The sequence below is a fragment of the Pseudopodoces humilis genome, chromosome 2, assembly GCF_049639895.1.
Source record: "Pseudopodoces humilis isolate 2021_Gansu_Grassland_sample_001 chromosome 2, ASM4963989v1, whole genome shotgun sequence".
Taxonomy (NCBI): domain Eukaryota; kingdom Metazoa; phylum Chordata; class Aves; order Passeriformes; family Paridae; genus Pseudopodoces; species Pseudopodoces humilis.
This window is the reverse complement of record NC_142201.1, coordinates 105,688,680-105,707,856: the sequence shown is the minus strand read 5'-3', so window position 1 is coordinate 105,707,856 and position 19,177 is coordinate 105,688,680. Positions and strand designations below refer to the sequence as shown.

Genomic DNA, 19,177 nt, shown 5'->3' with positions numbered 1-19,177 from the left:
GCTCCAAGCCAGATTAAGTCTCTTAAAGTATTAAAGAGAAAAAAATTCTTCAGTAGAAGCAGTGTCCAGCTGTCCATTTGCACTACGTGATTTATAGTGATCCATGCGTCTGGGTGGCTTGAGGGTTTCTTGTGAACACAAGAAATTGTCTTTGGCTGTTAACACCAAGTTCAGTATAAGCAGAACAAGGATATGTAATGTTTTCAGTGTGTGTGAGTAGTGTTGTAATACTTCCAAAACCAAAAATTAATTTGAAGTGCAATTTTGGTGCACCAGTATAAAAGGTAATATAGTAAGGAAGATGTAAGAGAATATGGGTTGAACTTAATCAAGTTTTGTTGAAAGCAGAAGTGAATTTAAAGGATTGATCTTTTGACTTAACTTTCTGAATAACTAAAAATGACATCATTCCCCTTTTTAAAAACAGGATGTTATAGCTGAAAATATTTTCAAATTTTCCCAAATTCACGTAAGGAAAAGATCCATGAGTCTTATCTTTTAGGGAGAGAAATTCTTTGATCTTAGCTGGAGCATGATTTCTCAGGCTTTTGTACACTAAGAAATAGGTACTTGTTTTATTTGTTATGTTGGTCTTTGGGTTGTTTTTGTTAACAAACTTTGTAGACAAAATCTGTTGAAGATACCTAATGTGTCCAAGAGAACATGGTCATTCAAAAGCATCTCACTGTAGCCCTGATGACCTCCAGGGGCTTCTTCCAATCTAAACTACTCAATACTATCTTCTTTAAGTCCTATAATTCTGTTCTATTAGTTTGTATTGTTAATGTGATAGAGACATTTTATCCTTGACTGTACTCTTTCAGAACATCAATATACCCTGTTTCCAGGGCATCCAGAAATTTCAGTAATTGAACTGAAATATTAGAAATGTGATTGCTTCAGTGTGGAAGGGGATTAGTAAATTCAGATGTTTGGTGAGATCTGTACTATATTTAAGTCAATTTTTGACACACAGATATTCTTTGTTATTTCTGGAATTTATGTCCTTTATCTAGAATAGTTGTAAAATATTCTTTATTTATTGTTTTTGATTCCTGCCACATTTCTGAATCAATGTGGAACCTTCCCAGTTGTGTATTATATTATCATAAAAGCAAATGTGAGGAAGGTGCATATCCCTCTGTCCCAAAGCAGGTGACCCATTTGCCCTCAGACCATTTTAGAAAGTCTCACCAGTATGAAAGACCTTACAGTGAAGGATGGCTTGGTGGTAGCACTCTGCCTGCAAGTCTGTAAGAGCCACATTCCTTAACAGCTGACAATAAATCTCACCTCCCCTTGAAGCAGCATTAACAGCCAAACTCCTGTTCAGTAGTGAATGTCCATGTATCTGGGGTCCATGGCTTGGAGGATATACATATTTTTTGCTGCAGTTTCTTGGCATTATTTACTGTTGACACAAGATTGTTGCAGGTAACAAGAGTGACATACAGCTCTGTAAAATTCCTGAGACTCCTTTGGTCATACTGTGCTTTTCCATTACCCTGTCCTTTGTTCAGTGTGGATGGAGAAGCAACACTGGAAAAGATGTTTGCTGTCATTTGAGTTATTTATTTTTAGATTAAACCTAATGCCACTTACTTGGCAAGGCTTGGGAATGCCATTATTCTGTTAAACCGTGTCCCTGTCTAGTGGTCTGTTGAGCACAGGATGATGTCTGTCCTTTCCCAGAAAGAAAAATAATCACAGAGCTATTGATAAAATCCCTAGTGGATGACTGGGGGAAACTAGAGTTGGCCAAATGATGAGAAAGAACAAATTCTAGTAAAAAGCAACAATAAAAATGTTTCTTTGTGTGCAAAGATGGTAAAATTGACTTCTAAATAAAGGATGTGGTCCAGGTTTAGGCTAAATGACAGCTACCAGAGATCAGGGAAGATTTTTTAGTATTTTTTCTTTAAAAAGACACAAGGCAAATTGCAAAGATCTTTAGTGATGTGTAATGTCATCAAAGAACTGGGAAGCTTTTTTAGTTCATTAATTTTTGCCCTAAATTCAGGGATGGATACAATTTGTATGGCCAGTGGCCAACCTTTAACTGTAAAACTCTGAGTTCCTGGCAGATTGACCTTGTGTCTCAGGAAAAAAGGGACAGAAAGCAACCTTTGCAGTGCTTCCCCTCAAGTCACATTCTACCTGAGCAGAAGATACTGTGCCATCTTCAACTGTGAAAGGAATCGTAGAATGCTTTTTGTTGGAAAGGGCTTTAGCGATCATCTCAATCCAACCCCCTGCCATGGGCAGGGACACCTTCCACTGGAGCAGGTTGCTCAGAGCTCCATCCAGCCTGGCCTTGAACACTTCCAGGGGTAAGGCAGAGAAGCTGCCAGTCTGTGCAGTCCATGCCAGGGCCTTGCCACCTGCACAGTAAAGAATTTCTTCCTAATATCTAATCTAAACCTGCCCTCTTTCAGTTCAAAGCCATTGCCTCTAGTTCTCTCACAACATGTTCTTGTAAAAAGTGTGACAACAGGCACCATTAAAGGCCAATACAAAACACTTTGCTTCACTGTTAGTATATCATTGAGTAATTTTTTGCTTCATTGACTTTATTCTTTCAGTTCTACGGGATGACTTCAGACAAAATCCATCAGATGTCATGGTGGCTGTGGGGGAACCTGCAGTGATGGAATGCCAGCCCCCAAGAGGTCACCCAGAACCCACTATATCATGGAAGAAAGATGGGACCCCTCTAGATGACAAAGATGAGAGAATTACAGTAAGTATGAAAAGTTTTCCCAAACAACACAAGAATCAACTAATCCAAAACTTCTTGTCTCTTGAGTGTGTGGTCATCTCTGGCTGTGCTGTGCTTTCTAGGATGTGTCCTTCCCTTGCCTCACAGGCAAGGACTAGTTTGCATTTAGCTTGGAATGTAACCTCTCATCTCCTAGTACTTTACTGCAGGGTATGCATTTGTTTGTTAAAGAGGCCTATGCAAAACCTGTGTTCTTCTCTTCCTCAGAAGAATTAGAAGCTTGTGGAAATGAAAGTCATTATACTTATCACTGTCCTATAATTTTCCTACCTTTTTATCCACCAACAAATTTCTGCAACCTCTAATATCTGCCTCTGGTTGGAAAGAGAAAGTACAGGTAGTCTTGGTGAGATCTGTTGTAATTCTGTTGAAAATAACACACACAGAAAAGTTGTGCATTGTATCAGAAAGGATAAAAAGGGTTTGGAGTTCTCGACACATTTCTGTAGAGAGATAATGGCTTATCCCCCTGTCTTGAATAAATCTGTTTTTGCATTAGAGGTGTTGTACTCATTTGTATCTGTAGCTTGCTGAATACAGTGCATAGCTATTCAAGAGTATGGCTAAAGCAGGTTCTCAAATCATAAAACTATCCTTTTGATATAATAAGCTGGTATTAAGCTAAGAGAAAGTGAGCCTAAACGTCTTGCAGAAATGGCAGTGACAAGTGGAGTTCAAAAATCATTTATTTGCTGCCAACATGATGATAGGAGAGACGTCTTTCCACATGAGAGAAAGTGTATTGTCTGAAAGCACATACTGTCCAGTTGGTACTGGAAAGATTTCTAGTGTAAAGCAGGATTAGAGGCACATACCATGTACATGCCTCAATCACATACCAAAATTAGGGAAATGTTTAATGGAAGTATTCTTATATCCCAGCAACCTAAGTATAAAATTACCATTTTGGTTTGAGATTGAAATTGCCTGTTATTCCATTAATTTTTTACAAACAAGACAAAGCCCAGACATTCTGCAGTTGTGGCATATGCATACATTTAAATTGTTAAGTACCTTACCCAACCTATACTGATTGCTGGCTATTAACTCTATTCCTCCAATCATACTTGCTAAGAACTTGCAATTTCCTTTTCAAATCTCCTTCCATCCATGACAAGTCAGTTGACCTGAGATAAAGAGAAGATTCCAGTGCTACCTATGCTTTTTGGGTTTTTTTTTACCCAGGAAGCGCTTTTTAAACTTGCATTTTTATTGCTATAGTTTATTCTATTGAAGGATTTTCAGGTGTTGCCTATTAAGCACATTTCTTTTGTTACACATGAAAACTGTTCCAGCTGCCAGAACAAAGACATACCCAGAACAGGAGTAGCTATCACACTGACTGGCAGTGTCACGTGGAGCCATTAAAGATTTTCTTAGGATGAAATAAAGCCCCTCAGTTTGGTTTTATTTTCTGGTGTTTGTATGAAATGCTCACTCACACTGTATTCTTTGACCATGTCATCTGGCAGAGCTGTGTGTTATCAGTGTTGCCTCCCAAAAACAAACAGATGAAAGCGAGTTTTGATGTAGGTGTAGATAGACACTTGTGTCAGGTACCCAAATGAGGGTTTGTTTCCAGAGGTGGAAGTTAACAGAGCTGCCACAGCCCAGCTTAGCTGTGTCCCTTCATGTCATATGTGCCTGGCATTGTCTTCAGCAGCACCATTGGTATCTTGGGTGCTTCCTCACACAGGCCAGAGAGCCTGAAGCAGCACTGTAATGCAGATTTGCATCCTCTTACAGCTGTAGCAGGATATTGCCAAGTGGCTAAATATGCACTCAGATGTATCTCTTTCCAGCTTTGCAGTAACCATCTGTATGATCTCGCCAGTGGCTGGGAGGGAAGGGGATTGGAATGGACAACTTGTACACATGGACACATGGGGATGAAATGCTAATTGTGAAACATGACTCAGAATAATTCCGTATCTGTTCATTTATCTCTTTAAAGCATTTCTATTTCAATTTGGCAACATGAATGAAAAAAAAAAAAAACCCCTAGAAGAGTACCAAAGCTGAAATAAGAGGAAAATGATGGGGTTTAAGTGACAGGTTTCTTCATTTTTCTTTTAAATTAAGTGTCTGTATTTAAAATGAGCACCTACCTTCATGTGGTGGCAAAATTTTGATTGACTCAGTGGCAGTAAAATTCCATAATACAAGTATGACTTTCCTCTTTTTGGCCATGAAATTAGTAGATCAGGAAATGTCAAATATGTCTTAATGTTCAATGCATATGTAATACCAGTGGGTATTTAATAAATGAAAAAGTTTTGGTGGCTCCACTTCTAAAGCATTTCCAGTTGTTTTCATTCTTAGAGGTTTGTTGATCTTTGACTCATTACAATTTTAAGAGTCCTGTAAGTGTCAAAGGCTGTGTGAAGCATTTCATATTAATGCTTTCCTTTCTGACAAGAGATTTAAAATAAACATTAAGATGGCACTTTATCTGAATAAGGCATGATGCTTGGCATCTTTTTTGATTCATATCTATACTTTCTTCAAGAAGATGGTATCTCCATGAAGCAGCCTTATTTTTAATATGGAAGCATTTTCACTCCTCTGCAATGACAGTGTCATCTGTGAGTGAGAAAAATTGGACTTTTCAGAGTGAGTACTAATAATGCCAGAGAAACAAAGCTGGAAGCTTTGGCTGAGAGTTTGAAAGAAAATATGTAGATAAATAACAGATAAATAAGATACAAGTTAAGACATGTCTTCCTCAGGAATGCAATAAAAAGAAAATACTATTTTGTCCTGGTTAGAGTTAAGGAAATCAAGGTGTTTTTGTAGGTGACATAATAAAAATCAGTCTTTTCATATTTTTGGTCCATTTGTAGGGCAAATAAATGTGCTTTGAAGAGAAAAAAACTGTATATGTCTTTAGGTTATAAACTAGGGAATGGAACAAATAGGAAATGAAAGTTAAGGGTGAGGGTAGAGCTATCTGTGAGAGGGTTTATGAAAGCAGACATTTCATTTGAGTGTAGCTCTCCCAGTACTGCCCAGTTTTAGAGATTTGGTGTAGGCTCTTCAGTGGGTGCACCTGGTGAAGAATCATCACCAAAACATTTTTTCTCTCTACTCTTGAGTGTGTTGTTTATAAACATTGCACTGGGGCTCAAAATTATTTTCCTCATGTGTGTTCTGTACACCATGGTGTGAAAGCAAATGCTTTAGGTGACTAATCTCTCTCCAAATACTACAAATGAAGCTGGAACAGTCTTGCCTGAGAAGCAAACACCTTTAGCTTAATTTATTGAATTGGAAAACAGTTATTGTGAGGACAGAGCAGAACTATTGTGATTCCATGCTCATCTAGTTAATTTTTCTCCTGGGATTACCTGGGATTACTGTGGAGTCAGGAATCCCTCCTGTAAAATATATATATATATATATATATATAGTTGAAAAGGAGTGTCTCAGCTCAATCCGGTGAATAGCTCTAATTTCTCACTGCACAGTGTAAAGCTCAAATGTATTTTTTCGGTTTCTTACATGATCCATCTGCACTAAGAGTGGCTGTGTGACACTCCTCTTGGAGCTGAGACTTGGTGGAGAAAGAAGGTGCAAGGTGTTGTCTGTGAGAGAGAGAGAGAAGGGAGAGTACCAGGGTGGGGAAGTTCCTGGCTCTGTTTCCAGGCCTTGTTGTTTACACATTTGGCACTGGTGATGTTCATAGACCCGCCCATTGCTTGGAGCAAGGATCTGGGCTCCAGGCTTCCAGGTATCCTCCCCAGGAACAGCCCTGCTCCCAGCCCCATCCGTCTAGCCATCTTTTTTGCATGGCAGCACAGCGTCATTAGGACTTAGCCATGTGTGTCACCTTGGTGCCAAAAGCTGTGAGTTTGCATTCCCTGGGGCTGAGAAGGAAGTGCAATCAGTGTAGTTTCTGCTGTCTGCTGTAATCAATGGGTTTGGTCTTTCCAAATGTATTTTGTCTGGATGCAGTTGGCAGAGTGTCAGTGGCTGCGAGTGCCATTAGCAAAGACTTGCTCAGGTACTCACAGTAATCACAGTGAATGCTGTGAGCCTGTTAATTCAGTGTGCCTCCATTCACTTCTCACCCATCTTCCTGCTGTACCCCAGAAACATCCCACTACTTTTCAAATGGTGTTCCCAGTGCCTTCCTAACACACACCCCGCCATGAAATTCTCACCTCATTCCCCAGCCATTTCCTCCATCTCACAACGTGTGCTCACATCCACATCCAGCCTGTCTGGCTCTATCACCTGATCACTGATACCTGCTAGTGTGGAGGTAACAATTTGGAAGCTCAGATAAGCAAACCCTCCTGCAGCATGCTGTGAAGTCATGGCATTCTTCCCTGGGCTTTGCTGTTCCTGGAAATGGTGAGCTGTGATTTGTGCTGGCTGTGGCACTGTCTGCCTGTGTCAGGTTTGCTCAGAGCCTCCCTCAAGGAGCTGTGTTTGCTGCTATGTCTTCTTTGTGAATCCCAAATGCAACTGTCTCTCTATGAGATGCTGACATCAATAATCTAACCAAGGTGGTGGGGCCTTTGAGCATGTCTTTAGGCAAAAACTGGCAATAATTACAAACTCTCAGGAGCGCAGAGTGTTCAAAGAGGATTCTGCGGCTTTCCTATCTAGACACAGCAACCTGTGTGCTTTGGATCTATCAATTTGTCTTATGTTTTAGCAGCAATGCCTGCATAATTGACTAAGCCTCAGTGAAATCAGGATGCAGTCAGAGTGCCTGTAATTATCAGTGCTTTCCCAGTGGGAGAAAGTGTACATATCTTGCATAAGCTCCAGACCAAGCTGATGTTTGAGCCGGGTTTGGAGGTCAGGATTTCACAGCCGAGTCTGTTCCTGTCCCATGACCACTAGTAGCTCCTGCTTCAGGAAGCTTCCTAATAGTTCACATCGAGTCATGGTATAGGTGGTAGAAGAAAAAAGCTATGCATACTGAACATGAAATTTTAATAGGTAAAATCTTTTACATATACATGAAAAAGGATGCTGGTACCTAAGAAAGAAATCCTTTGTAATTGAATACAAAAAGCAAAGCCTTTGCATTGAAACTTCCATGCAGCACTGTGATTGCAATTTCCCCCTCTTTCGTATTAACTCTTATCTCTCATTTATCCTGAATCATCCTCATTTGATTTTTAAAAGAAAAAGCTTGAGAAGCCATTTATCTTTCCTTGTTCAAGTTTTAAAGCTTTAAAGATCAAAGTTACAAGATGAATAATGCATACAGGTTTTCATTCCTTTTTGTGTGGCTGTCTTGTGACATCAACAGTTTTGAATGACTTACATTCTTATTTTAGATGAGCTGCAACTTAAATTTTCAATTCCCATCTCCTCTCCTGGCCCTTAAAATAGTACATCACAAATGCACAGCATTTATTGCATCTCACTCAATGCTATTTTTACATGAGTGAGTGATGAAAATGTTTTTACAAAATGTGAAAACAAAGCCTTCTGATCTTCCGTTGTGACAGGAAAACCTTCTTAACGGTACCATCCACAGGAAGGTGTTTCATGTGCTTGCCCCAATTTTTTTGTTAATGAATTGTCAGAGAGAGCGGTGTTCATTCTTCTTGGTGGAGACCAGTCATAGCCTTGTTGTGCTTTGGCAAGTTTAAAACTACATAGGTGGATCCCAACGTGACCTTGATCATAAGGAAAAAGAAATAGGGAGTGGAAGAAATTGCTATGACTGTCAGTTAAAAAGGAAAAGAGAAAGTGTTGTTAGTATTGGAGGGAACAGTGGAAAGAGCAGGAATTAATTCTCTCTGTAGGAAAGGATCTTTCTTTTAAAAGTTAAATTGCAGGGAAAAATTGCAGTGGGGAGGTGAATGAAGGGAAATGAAAAGAAGAAACCTGATTGATTTTGTTGGGGCGTTTTGTGTGGAGTAACAGTCTTAATCCTTTACTACTGCAATGCTCCTGACAGAAACCATACTGTTGTGGTGCCACTCCAAATTAATTCAAGATGTTTATCCTTATTTCTTTCTTCTCCACTTCTCTTTGGCTTTTTTTTTTTCTGGCCTCCTCTCTTTTTCACTGATTTATTGATTGTTAATCTGTTAACACCTTTGTTTCCCCATATTTTAGATACACAGCAAAAGAGTGCACACTCTATAGAAGTGTAATTCTAATGGTAATATTGTGTCTGCTGTGGAGAGCTGCATGAGAGATCATGGCCTGGGTGCACAGCACACAAAGCAGTGGGGGTGAGGGGAAGGCAGGGAGCAAGGACTTACAGTTCAGGGTTTTATTTCATTTTAATTGTTTTTCTTTTTTGGGGCAGATTAAAGGGCAAGCAGCAATTTCCTATAGGCCCCAAGAGGGTTAGAAAGAGAAGTGTATTTTTTCTTCTGATTCCCAATATGTGCTGCCTCCCAGCAATTTCCTTTCTTCCAAGTCCTTTTTCTTACTCCCTGGGAGCATTGGCTTCTCACTCTACCTCTCTTTTTACTTCATCTGATCCTTACAGTGGTGGTTTCCTCAAGGATCAAGAGTAGTTTTTTGTTAGATTTATATTTCTGCTGCTCTTAATACTGTTTCCCCAGGTGACACAGCTGGAGCTGCTGTGAGTTAACTTGGCACCCTAAGAGGGAAAAACTAAAAGTAAAAAATAGTGAAAAACAATTTTTAACCACACAGCTGTCCCAGAGGATAGTGAGAATTCCTCTATATCCTGCTGTTTCTTCTCTTTGTTTTTTTCCAAAATGTGACACTGGTGTTCTGTATTCACAACTTACAGCTCTGTTTCAGGGTCCCTGTTGTTCCTGCTGAAATCTCTTTGCCCTCCAGATTCCACAAATTTTTCAAAATGTGTCTTCTGGATCACCTCTCCCTTCTTTTCCATGCCAAGTGCTTGTGCTGTCTCCTGCCTTATCAAGAGAACACCTTTCCCATTTTTTCCCTCAATTCTGTCTGCATGCCTGCCTCTTCCCCTGCTGTGTCTAAACCACTCAGGTTTCCACAACTGCACAACCACTGTCTGTTAAGACAAAGGGTTCTCAGGGTATCTTCTGCTGTGTTGCTACTTCCCCTGTAATTTTTTTTTTTAAATTATCACAGAAATACCCCAGCTCTTTTCAGTGGTCTGTTATCAGTTTGATTATCAATTGTCGCATCATTTTGTGTCTTGTTTGTGGGGTTTTTGGCTGAGCCCTAAAACCATTAACTTCTGCAGATGACCACACTCACCTTGGAAAAAAACTGATGAATAGCCTGGGTTAACATGAAGTGGAGAAATATCACACAGACTTTTATTTTTGTATCCATTTTCCTCTTTCGATTCTTCCATCCTACTTGGAGTCTGACCATCCTCACTTCATTTTTCAGACTCAGCCCTTTGAAACAAAACACGTTGGTGTGGATTGGGAATCCTAACCTATTACAGGATTCTCCCCTCGCAGCTTGCATTTCAGGTTTGCCGTTTGAAGGAGCGTGGCTGTGCAGACATAGTCAGGCAGATGTGAGCTCTGGGCTGGCTGTGGGTCGCCCAGCAGCCATCTGGCAGCGGTTAATGTGGCGCCGAGCCCGGGCTAACGAGCCCTGCTGCGAGACGGGCTCGAGCGCGCCGGCACCGCACGGGGCTAACGCGGTCACACGGCTCCCTTGGCATTGCGGGCAGAAGGAGCTTGACGTCTCCATCCATGTGCCAAACCAAGGCAAACTCCCTGAAAATGCCCATGTGGATGTTCTATTCTTCTCTGCAGCTCTTGCAGAACAACAGAATAACTAGATTGGAAGAGACCTTCAAGATCATTGAGTCCAACCCATGCCCTAACACCTCAACTAAACCATGGCACTGAGTGCCACATCCAGTCTCTTTCTAAACACATCCAGGGATGGTGATTCCAACACCTCCCCAGGCAGACCATTCCAGTACTTTATCACCCTTTCTGTAAAAAAAGGTTTTCTAATATCCAACCTATATTTGGTGCAGCTTAAGGCTGTGTCCTCTTGTTCTGTCAGTTGCTGTCTGAAGAAAGAGACCAACCCCCACCTGACTACAGCCACCTTTCAGGGAGTTGTAGAGAGTGATAAGGTCATCCCCGAGTCTCCTTTTCTCCAGGCTAAACAACCCCAGCTCCCTCAGCTGTTCCTCACAGGGCTTGTGTTCCAAGCCCCTCACCAGCTTTGTTGCCCTCCTTTGGATGTGTCAGCTGTCCCAAATCCTTCTTTAAGGTGCTTTCTCCATTTTCTGTGAGAAAATGGTGAAGGAAAAGCCCACCAGTCTCAAGTGTTTCAGTCATGCCCAACATTCAACCTTGTAATTGTTGTAATTTAAATGGCTCTGCATCTTCTGTGCTGGATAGGGTAAACCATGCATAGGTTGACGTGTTGATGAGATATGTCTTTCCAGCTCTCTGAAGGGTAATGTTGGTCTCTGGAATTAGAGGAAAGAGAAGGAGCTTCATGTTGCAGGGCAAAGGTGGCCCAGTGTCAAACATCTGTGGGAGAACACCAGGGTCTGCAGGCTTGTGCTGGTTATCACAACAACTAGATTTTGCATTTAGGAGCAAACAGACCTCCTGTGTTCCCAAGGGCATGCCTGGTAGTAGTGTCATCCACTGTGTGAGGTTATCAGATTTATAGACACTAACCAAAAGCACTGGAATTAAAACTCATAATAATTCAGTGTTAGATTAAAAGGCTCCCCATGGTCATTAATCTTCTGGCATTTTAAACCAAGTTATTGCTGATCATGTTTCACCCTAGAGTTGTAAGAGTTCCTTCTGTTTTTTATCACAACTTTCAAAAATGCTCTTTTGCATCAGTGATGTCCTTTGCTCCAGCTATTTTTGTCTTCTCACCACTTAAAAAGTTCAGCATTAGACATGCATAACTATGGTTTCTCAGTATTGTTTCACCCAGCAGTAGTGAAAAGTACTTTTTTATGTGAAATAAGGGTGGATTTTTCTACGGTCAGCTTTATTTTAGACGAATTTCTACTTTCCATTGTGAAAGTGAAGCAAAGAAGAATGGGGCTCTTTTGCAGATACTCTGTGGACTTAGAGGAATTTGGAAACTTCTCATTGAGTAAAAATTCTCTACGGATCTCTTTTGTCCCTAGTCGTGAACTGATGACCTAGATAGTAAAAGAAAATCAATGCCTGCAGCAAATAGAGTATGTGTTAGATATCTGAGTTTTGGGACGTTTACAGGCCTAGATATTAGACTATCAGGATTTTCTTGTTAAAATGGCTTATTGAGAGTTTTGAACCTCTGGGACCATGTGAAATTATAGAAATGGTGTCTGGGAAGCTTCTCCCTAAAAAATAATAAAAAGCCAGGTGGTTATTATCTCAGACTAGGGTACTTGAGCTATCCAGGGTGTGTAGGACTTTATGATTTGGATGGTTAGGAGCAAAGGTGATTTATTATGCTGAGAAAGTAAATTCTTTGTTTTGTTTGGCTGACAGTCTCGTTGTTGGGGGTTTTTTGGATGAATAAGAAAGATGAAAAAAGGATGTGGGAAGAAAATTATTTCTTCATTCATTTTACTCTGCTAATGAAAAAGAAACATTTTTGTTTGGTTAGTTTTTCTAAGCAGTCAGGAAAGGAGCCTTTGCTTATATTACAGACAATAAAGATGAAGACTGGGCTTAGAAAGCTAATTCTTCCCTTCCCCTCCCTTCATCAGCTGCAGGGAAATCTTGCATGTAGAGTGTGGCCATCCTTGTCTAAGTTAAAAATTTGTTTCTGGAAGCGCTGTTTTCCCTGGCCCCTTAGTGACTGCTGTGCCTCCCCTCACTCCTCCTCAGGAGCAAAAATAATGAGTGGCAAAGTAATATTGAAAAAAATTAGGCTTTTATGGGTCTGCCACACTGAATGTTAGGATTCTCAGTGGGAAGTGGGCAACCTGTGTACAGGCAGAAAATGTTTTGAGTAGATTCCATTGGACATGGGATGTAGGATCCCTACAGATGAAATGTATAAAACGGCACTACAAGTTTTCTGTCTTCCAAGGTTCTTTCATGCAGACTCCTGGACCTGTCAGCCTTTATTTTTACTGTATTTAGGTTTATTTTACGCTCTTATACAGAGATAGTTGCATTTGTAAAGCCTGAAAAACCTTTTACTAAACAGATATCCCACAGAAATCCATGTATTGTCTGTACAGTGAAGTGAAGGAATCCAGCTCCTCACTGTGTTTGCTCTTTTCCAAACACCGAAACCCTCTCCATTTTGGGGGATGGGAGAGAGAAGCAAAAAGAAAAAAAAAAGGTACATTTTTGTTCTTGAAAGTCTCTAGTGGACCTTATAAATTTGATTGTACTTGGCATTTTTGATATTCCTACTTGCTTGCACACCACAGCAGCCACATGTTGTCACTTAAAATCTAAATATCGGATAACGGCGAACTGAGACTTTATTGTGTATCATGCTTATTTTAGGAATTACTTTTGTAAAGTAAAAATGACACTAACTCTAAAAGCATGTTTAATAAAACCTCAACAATCTGTGTGCTGAGTTTGCACATATTATGTTCTCATAATCAAAAGAAAAATGTAGAATAAAAATAGTAGAGAAGAACAGTGCCTGTTTTTTGAGCCTTGAACAGCTGTAAGCGATTAGAGCTTCTTGTTTGGTTTGCTTTGATTTTTTGGTCTACTTTTTGAAAGTTCTGTCAACTTCACTTTTGCTTATTTCACTTTATTTGGATAGTTTTGCCTTACTGAGTTTCCTGTGATGCTTCTGGTTATGTGAAAAGTCTAGTTCAAATCACAGCACTTCAAAAATAATAATTTTTCAGTTCTTGGGTTTCCTCAACCCAACAGAGTACTTCTCTCTCTCCAGGTAATAATATACTCACAATTACTTACTGCCAAGTTCAGATATTCACCATGTGCAGTAGTGTGGGATTCACACACACATTGCAGGGTGTTATTCCAGACTCTTGTGTAATATTGTGCAGGGCCAAGTCTCCCTGCTTGAGGTTGTCCTCCTTAAAAAGGAAAAGGAAAAAAAAACCAAAAAACTGCTTTCTTTCTTTAGCTAGCTGTAGGATAATTCTTGCTGATACTCATGCTGCACTGAGCAATTAATTGATTTTTTTTTTTTTTTTCCTTCTGAAAAATCATTAGCAAGAATCTATTTGGCACATGGTCACATGAAGATTGTTCCTTTGTTTAACGCGGAAGTGTGGGTGGTTAGTTTTACTTGGATCTATTTATACTCATCTTGTTTTTTCTAACTCAGCAGCTTTGCTTTTGCCTCTGTCTGCTGCTGTTGTCAGTTGTCTACCTGCCTCTGCTTGGCCTCTTGGTTCTGGCTGCACAGGGGAGAATAAATTACACAGAGAGAGGAGGGGCAAAAGAGAGTAAGTTTGAGAACTCCACAAATGAACCCCGCAAATTTGGCAGGGAAAATCATGCTGTTAAAAAAAGTAAAGCATGAGAAAGTGAAAAGCTTTCCTTGTGTATATCTCAGAATATTTCTACTGTCACATGGAATATACTGAATTTTGAAACTAGCCATAGAGATGTCAATGCTTAAGTAATTTGGTCTCCTCACAAAATACAGAATTTGGTTCCTTGAGCAAAAGGATGATGAATCAAGGTCTTTTAACTGTAAATTTGTGGGGGTTTTGCATCATTGTTTTCTGAAATGTCTATGCCATTCAGAATGCCAAGTTTTTGGATGTGAATGATATTGGCATGATGGCTCGGAGTTCCCTCCAGCATGCCTCAATTTTAAACTCTGCACTCTTGCTCTCCCTATTCACGTGAAATCATTTGTCTCTTAGGACTTCTTTGAACTGTGGTGTTCAGTTCGAGCATTTCTCTTGGAGAGTAGCACCTAATGAAAATCAAGAAGGAAAAAAAAAATATGTATACATATTGCTCATTCAGGTTAAAGTGTTACCACAGAAGCTGCAGGTACCCGACTGAAGCAATTCCATGGTGCATTATCGGTATTCCAGAAATGAGTGTTTGTGCTCTCTGGCAGACTTGCACACCGGATGGAATCACACAAGATCTGTTTTTGCCATGAGACTATACAGTCATTGCAACATGATTTCTAGAAGTGTGCTGCAAAACACTTTCCTACAGAGAAAATTACTGTGCAGTAAACGAAAGATTGCCTTGAGGTGGAGTCTGCAAGCTAAGCAGAGCAGATTGCTGGGCTGCTGCAATCTTCCTATGTGATTTTGGGCAAGCCTTGAAGTTGTTCAGTTCTTATTCAGCATTTCATGAGTTGTGGACCTGAATTCATTCATACATGAAAGGAACCTGACACTTGGAACAGAGCTGTGCTGTGCCACCTTGCAAAGTGCAAAATGTTATTGCATCCTAAATCATAAACAGGCCCCTTTTTGTAAGCAAAACAGTAGAATTGTATCATATCCTCACATATTCAGGCCAAGCTCCACTCCAGGTGTTTGTGATGGTATAATACTTGCAGGATCTAGTCCAGCTACAAATACTTAGAGATTTTCTGTGATTATAAAGAAAACATCTCTATTATTCAAGCTATATGCTGAAGCATTAGAGTGGTTTTGAGATTATTGTCACTTGTATTCAAGGATCTCAGGGGTTTGTAATAATTTAGGAATGTCTACAGAGCAGGTACTTTGCATGATTATAACTCCTGGGAAATCTGCATGGTTAGCATGTTTCACTAAAATATGCTTTGCACACATCGTAAACTCTCAGGGTTGAATTTGGCATTACTGAAACCACTGTGAGTTTCACCTTTGTCTTTCCTGAGACTAATACTTTCCGGGAAAGTATACAGTGTAATTCGCAACAAGAGAGAAGCCTCTTTTTAAAGTGCTAAATGAGTTGACATTCTTCACTTTTTTGTTGCTAATGTTGTTACTGCTTCACTTGTTTTTATTGGCTTTTTTGTCATTAAGGTACTTAAGGTATTCCAGCTGGAGTTTTGTGACCATACTGCAAATTGATTCTCAATTTTTGTTCTAATGAGACTTTCTGCTAATAAGATTCCCGTGTTTCACCTGTATTTTTTGCATTGTCATTTTTAAATACTAGAAATCACAACTGGTGGTGACAACTGTTACTCTGCATTTGTCATCAATAATCCAAGGCTTTGGTGTTGAAAGGGGTCATCTCTTGCATCTGTTATTCTTGAAGCTAATAAAGGTAGGTAGCTGTAGTGGTTTTATCAGCAGGAGGAGAAACCTTAACTTTAGCAATCTGAACCTTTTAAGCAGGACACTGGGAAATAACTTCTAAAATACACAAAATTGAGAGTGGCTTGAGCAACCAGAATAAATTAAACTTCAAGCCTGCTCTGATAATTATTTTCAAGTCAAAAAGAGATGTGATCTTTAAAAACGTTATCTTTTATTATCTCATGTTGTAGCACTGTGTTCTCCCTACTTTAACCAACTAAACAAAGACCATTTTTTCTACTGCTATGAATAGCAAGTTCAAGAAAAAGGCAGCTCTTCTTCATTGTATCATGTACATCTCAGACTGCAGTGTCAGTTTTACTGTGCTGCCCTGAAAATGAGCCTCAAATTCACCTTGAAGGATCCCCCCCATGGATGCCAGCTGAACCTTTGACCCTTTTCTTCTGACTGTCACCAAGGTTAACACATCATTTCAGCTTGTGATGTTAGGTATATCTGTGCTTCTAGAGCCTTCATCAACCTACACTGTTTCACACAACCTAAACAGAACTCTCAGTCCCTCATTTCTCACAGGAATATGTCTGTTGATTTTTGAGTGTGAATTAGGCTTCTTCCTAACTTTGTGTTAAAGTAGACATGAAATTTTATAACTTCCACCACTGCTTTTCCTTAATTCCCTTAATTATTAAAATATCAACCATATGACTACAAACAAAAATAAAAATATGAAGAAGCATTTTCTATTTAATTTTGAAAATGGGCATGTTCATACCTGCTGCACATTACAAAAAAGTGTGTGGTGACAGACAAAGTGTCAGCATTAAGTATTGGTTCTGTGGGATAAGTTCTAGTTCCTGACAGGTTAAGGGCCCTTTATTTATTTGGAATTTTCTTACCAAGGTATCATGTTAGATGGAAAGCTGATTATAATTAAAATGGGATTTGTTTTGTTAATCCAGAAAATGGTATCTACAAATACTTGTCTGTGGCACCAATAACTAGCCAAGAGAGCTCTTTTATTAAGAGAAGCCTCTTGACACAGATTTTCCAAGTTGTATTACAATACTGTTTTAATATATTGGACAAATATCAGTTGACTCACTGATCTTGAAGATCTTTTCCAATATTAACAATTCTGTGATGCTAAATGTGCTCTTAGCAGAGTTCTTTTTTTTTTTTTCCCTCAAAATTGTCCTCTGATAAAACATCTAGGCCATTGGATTGGCCAGACCTACTTCTGGATGCTATTAATGGCCATCAGTTTTGTGATCATGAAATAATGAAACCAAGAGATGCTAAAATCAATTAATTCTCTCCCTGAACATGGTTTCAAAGGACTTCTACAAATTCTCATTGGAGAATTGATACTACTAGTGTTGACAAGTTTTATAATGTAAAGGTGATGTATTTATTCAGGTGTTGTAGAGAATGTGAAGGGAGTTTTTGTTTCTGCTTGTGGAGGAGATTACTTTTAACCCCAAGAAGCCCATAGTATGCTAGTTTTTACCTTTGTAGTCTTTGCTTCTTACCTGCTACAAAATGCAGTCTTTAAATAAGTCTACAAACATTACAACTTCAATTGCAGCATTCAAATGATACACAAAGTTATCTCTGTCCACTTTACATTCAGCTGAAAGAGTTGAGATGATACTGGGACAGGGCTGTATCCTTTTCTGTGTTCTCCATTAACGCTTTGAACACAAAGATAGCAAGCCTTAAATCACTCCTTAAAGTTAGATGTATGTAATTTTCCTTCTCTTAGACTTGTCTGAAAACTTTTTAATAGTAATTTTTTGTTATTATTAGTTGTTATTAATAGTAATAACAATTGTGCTAACTCCATTTAGGTGTGATGCAGTGTTTTTTCTGTTTGGGAGTGTTTGAAGTCTAGCTGACAGTTCCATGAAAGAGGGTTCTGAAAAGGCAAAGTATTGTTAATATAACCACATGATTGTACAGGAAAAGAAACACTTGAAGCCATTCTATGTGCCTACCTGACTAATTTAGCATATAAAATTCTTTCCCAATGGAATCCTGTATGTATTCCTTCTTTCTTAGAAGTCCATATTTAATGAGCTTCTGTTCTTTTGCTCCTCACAGAAATGTGCATCTCATTAAGTCCCTCTTCCTGCTTTGGATTTGCCTCCCCTCGTGTCTCAGGCACAGAGTTGCTGGTTGGGCGACAAGTATGTCAGGCCCAGTCCTCTGCCTCGAGGTGAATTTCTCTTAAGCGCCTGTTGAAAAGTTCATAAACTAATCATAAACTAAAGGATCATAAAGTAATACCCTCGTGGTAAATTTCCAGGCAATCCCACTATGAAATTAGTCTTCAAAATAAGCCAAGATCCAAATCTAACACATTATTAAAGGCAACTCTAAATACAGCAAATATTTTAATATTCCATGCATAGAATGGCCTGCGTATCAGATAGTTCTTGGCATGAATGTTTGCAAGTGCCAATAATAATATCTGTAATACAGCATTTATGCTTTAGGCCTGCCAGATCTTGAACAAAAATTTGAATCTAGTAGGATTATCCAGAATTCCTGTTTTCAGAAACTTAAGAATATTTAAGCATTCTTCCGAAATATAATAAAAATATTCATGTTATATTCTACCAAACATTTCTTGCCAAATCTTAGGTCTGGAAAAACATGCAATATTTCATTGCAATCCACTGAAAGTGAACCTCAACAAATGACAAAACGACTTAAGCTTTTATGGTATTTTGGTCTAATCTGCAATAATACAAGGAATTATTGGAAAGGAGAAGAGAATCATCAGGACATGTTTTTTCATTCTTTATCAAACATTCTCTGAAATGATTGCTTTTCTGGTCATGGTTGACTTCCATCTTCCATAGAACTTTGCTTTTTTTTGTCTTCCAAAGTCAACAGTATCTCTGTCGTAGAAAAAGCCTGGTTGAAATACACAAAGGATAGTAACTAATAATACAATGTACACTTGATTTCTCAGATTCACTGAATATTTCTTTTTATATATATTATACTTGGGAACTCTTAGATCTTTCCTTCTTAATTCTGAATGTTTATTCAGTGTTTGAAAACCATATTGTGAGTCTTCCATTAAAAAAGTATTTTGCAAGAATAGCAAATATCAATTATTTAGCTTTTCTGGATAAATAAGTGCAAACAGTGGATCTGTGTCCTCTAAGGGACCCAACACCCTTCAACCCTAAACAAGGGTGATCTTTATTGCTCACAAACTCAACTTTAAGCTTATACCTTGGTGCAGACGTCGGGGTACTGATGTGACATAATACTAAACTTGTCTTGTATTGCAG

At 39.1% G+C, this 19,177-nt stretch overlaps 1 protein-coding gene across 4 annotated transcripts in view; it reads left to right on the top strand.

Moving 5' to 3' along the window:
• ROBO1 (roundabout guidance receptor 1) overlaps positions 1-19,177 on the top strand; it is a 690,461-nt gene that overhangs the window by 577,604 nt on the left and 93,680 nt on the right. For all 4 annotated transcript variants that reach the window (XM_088050995.1, XM_088050997.1, XM_088050994.1 and 1 more), the window contains one exon: positions 2,583-2,740. In XM_088050995.1, coding sequence (XP_087907121.1) covers positions 2,583-2,740 — 158 coding nt within the window. The remainder of the gene's footprint in view (positions 1-2,582; positions 2,741-19,177) is intronic.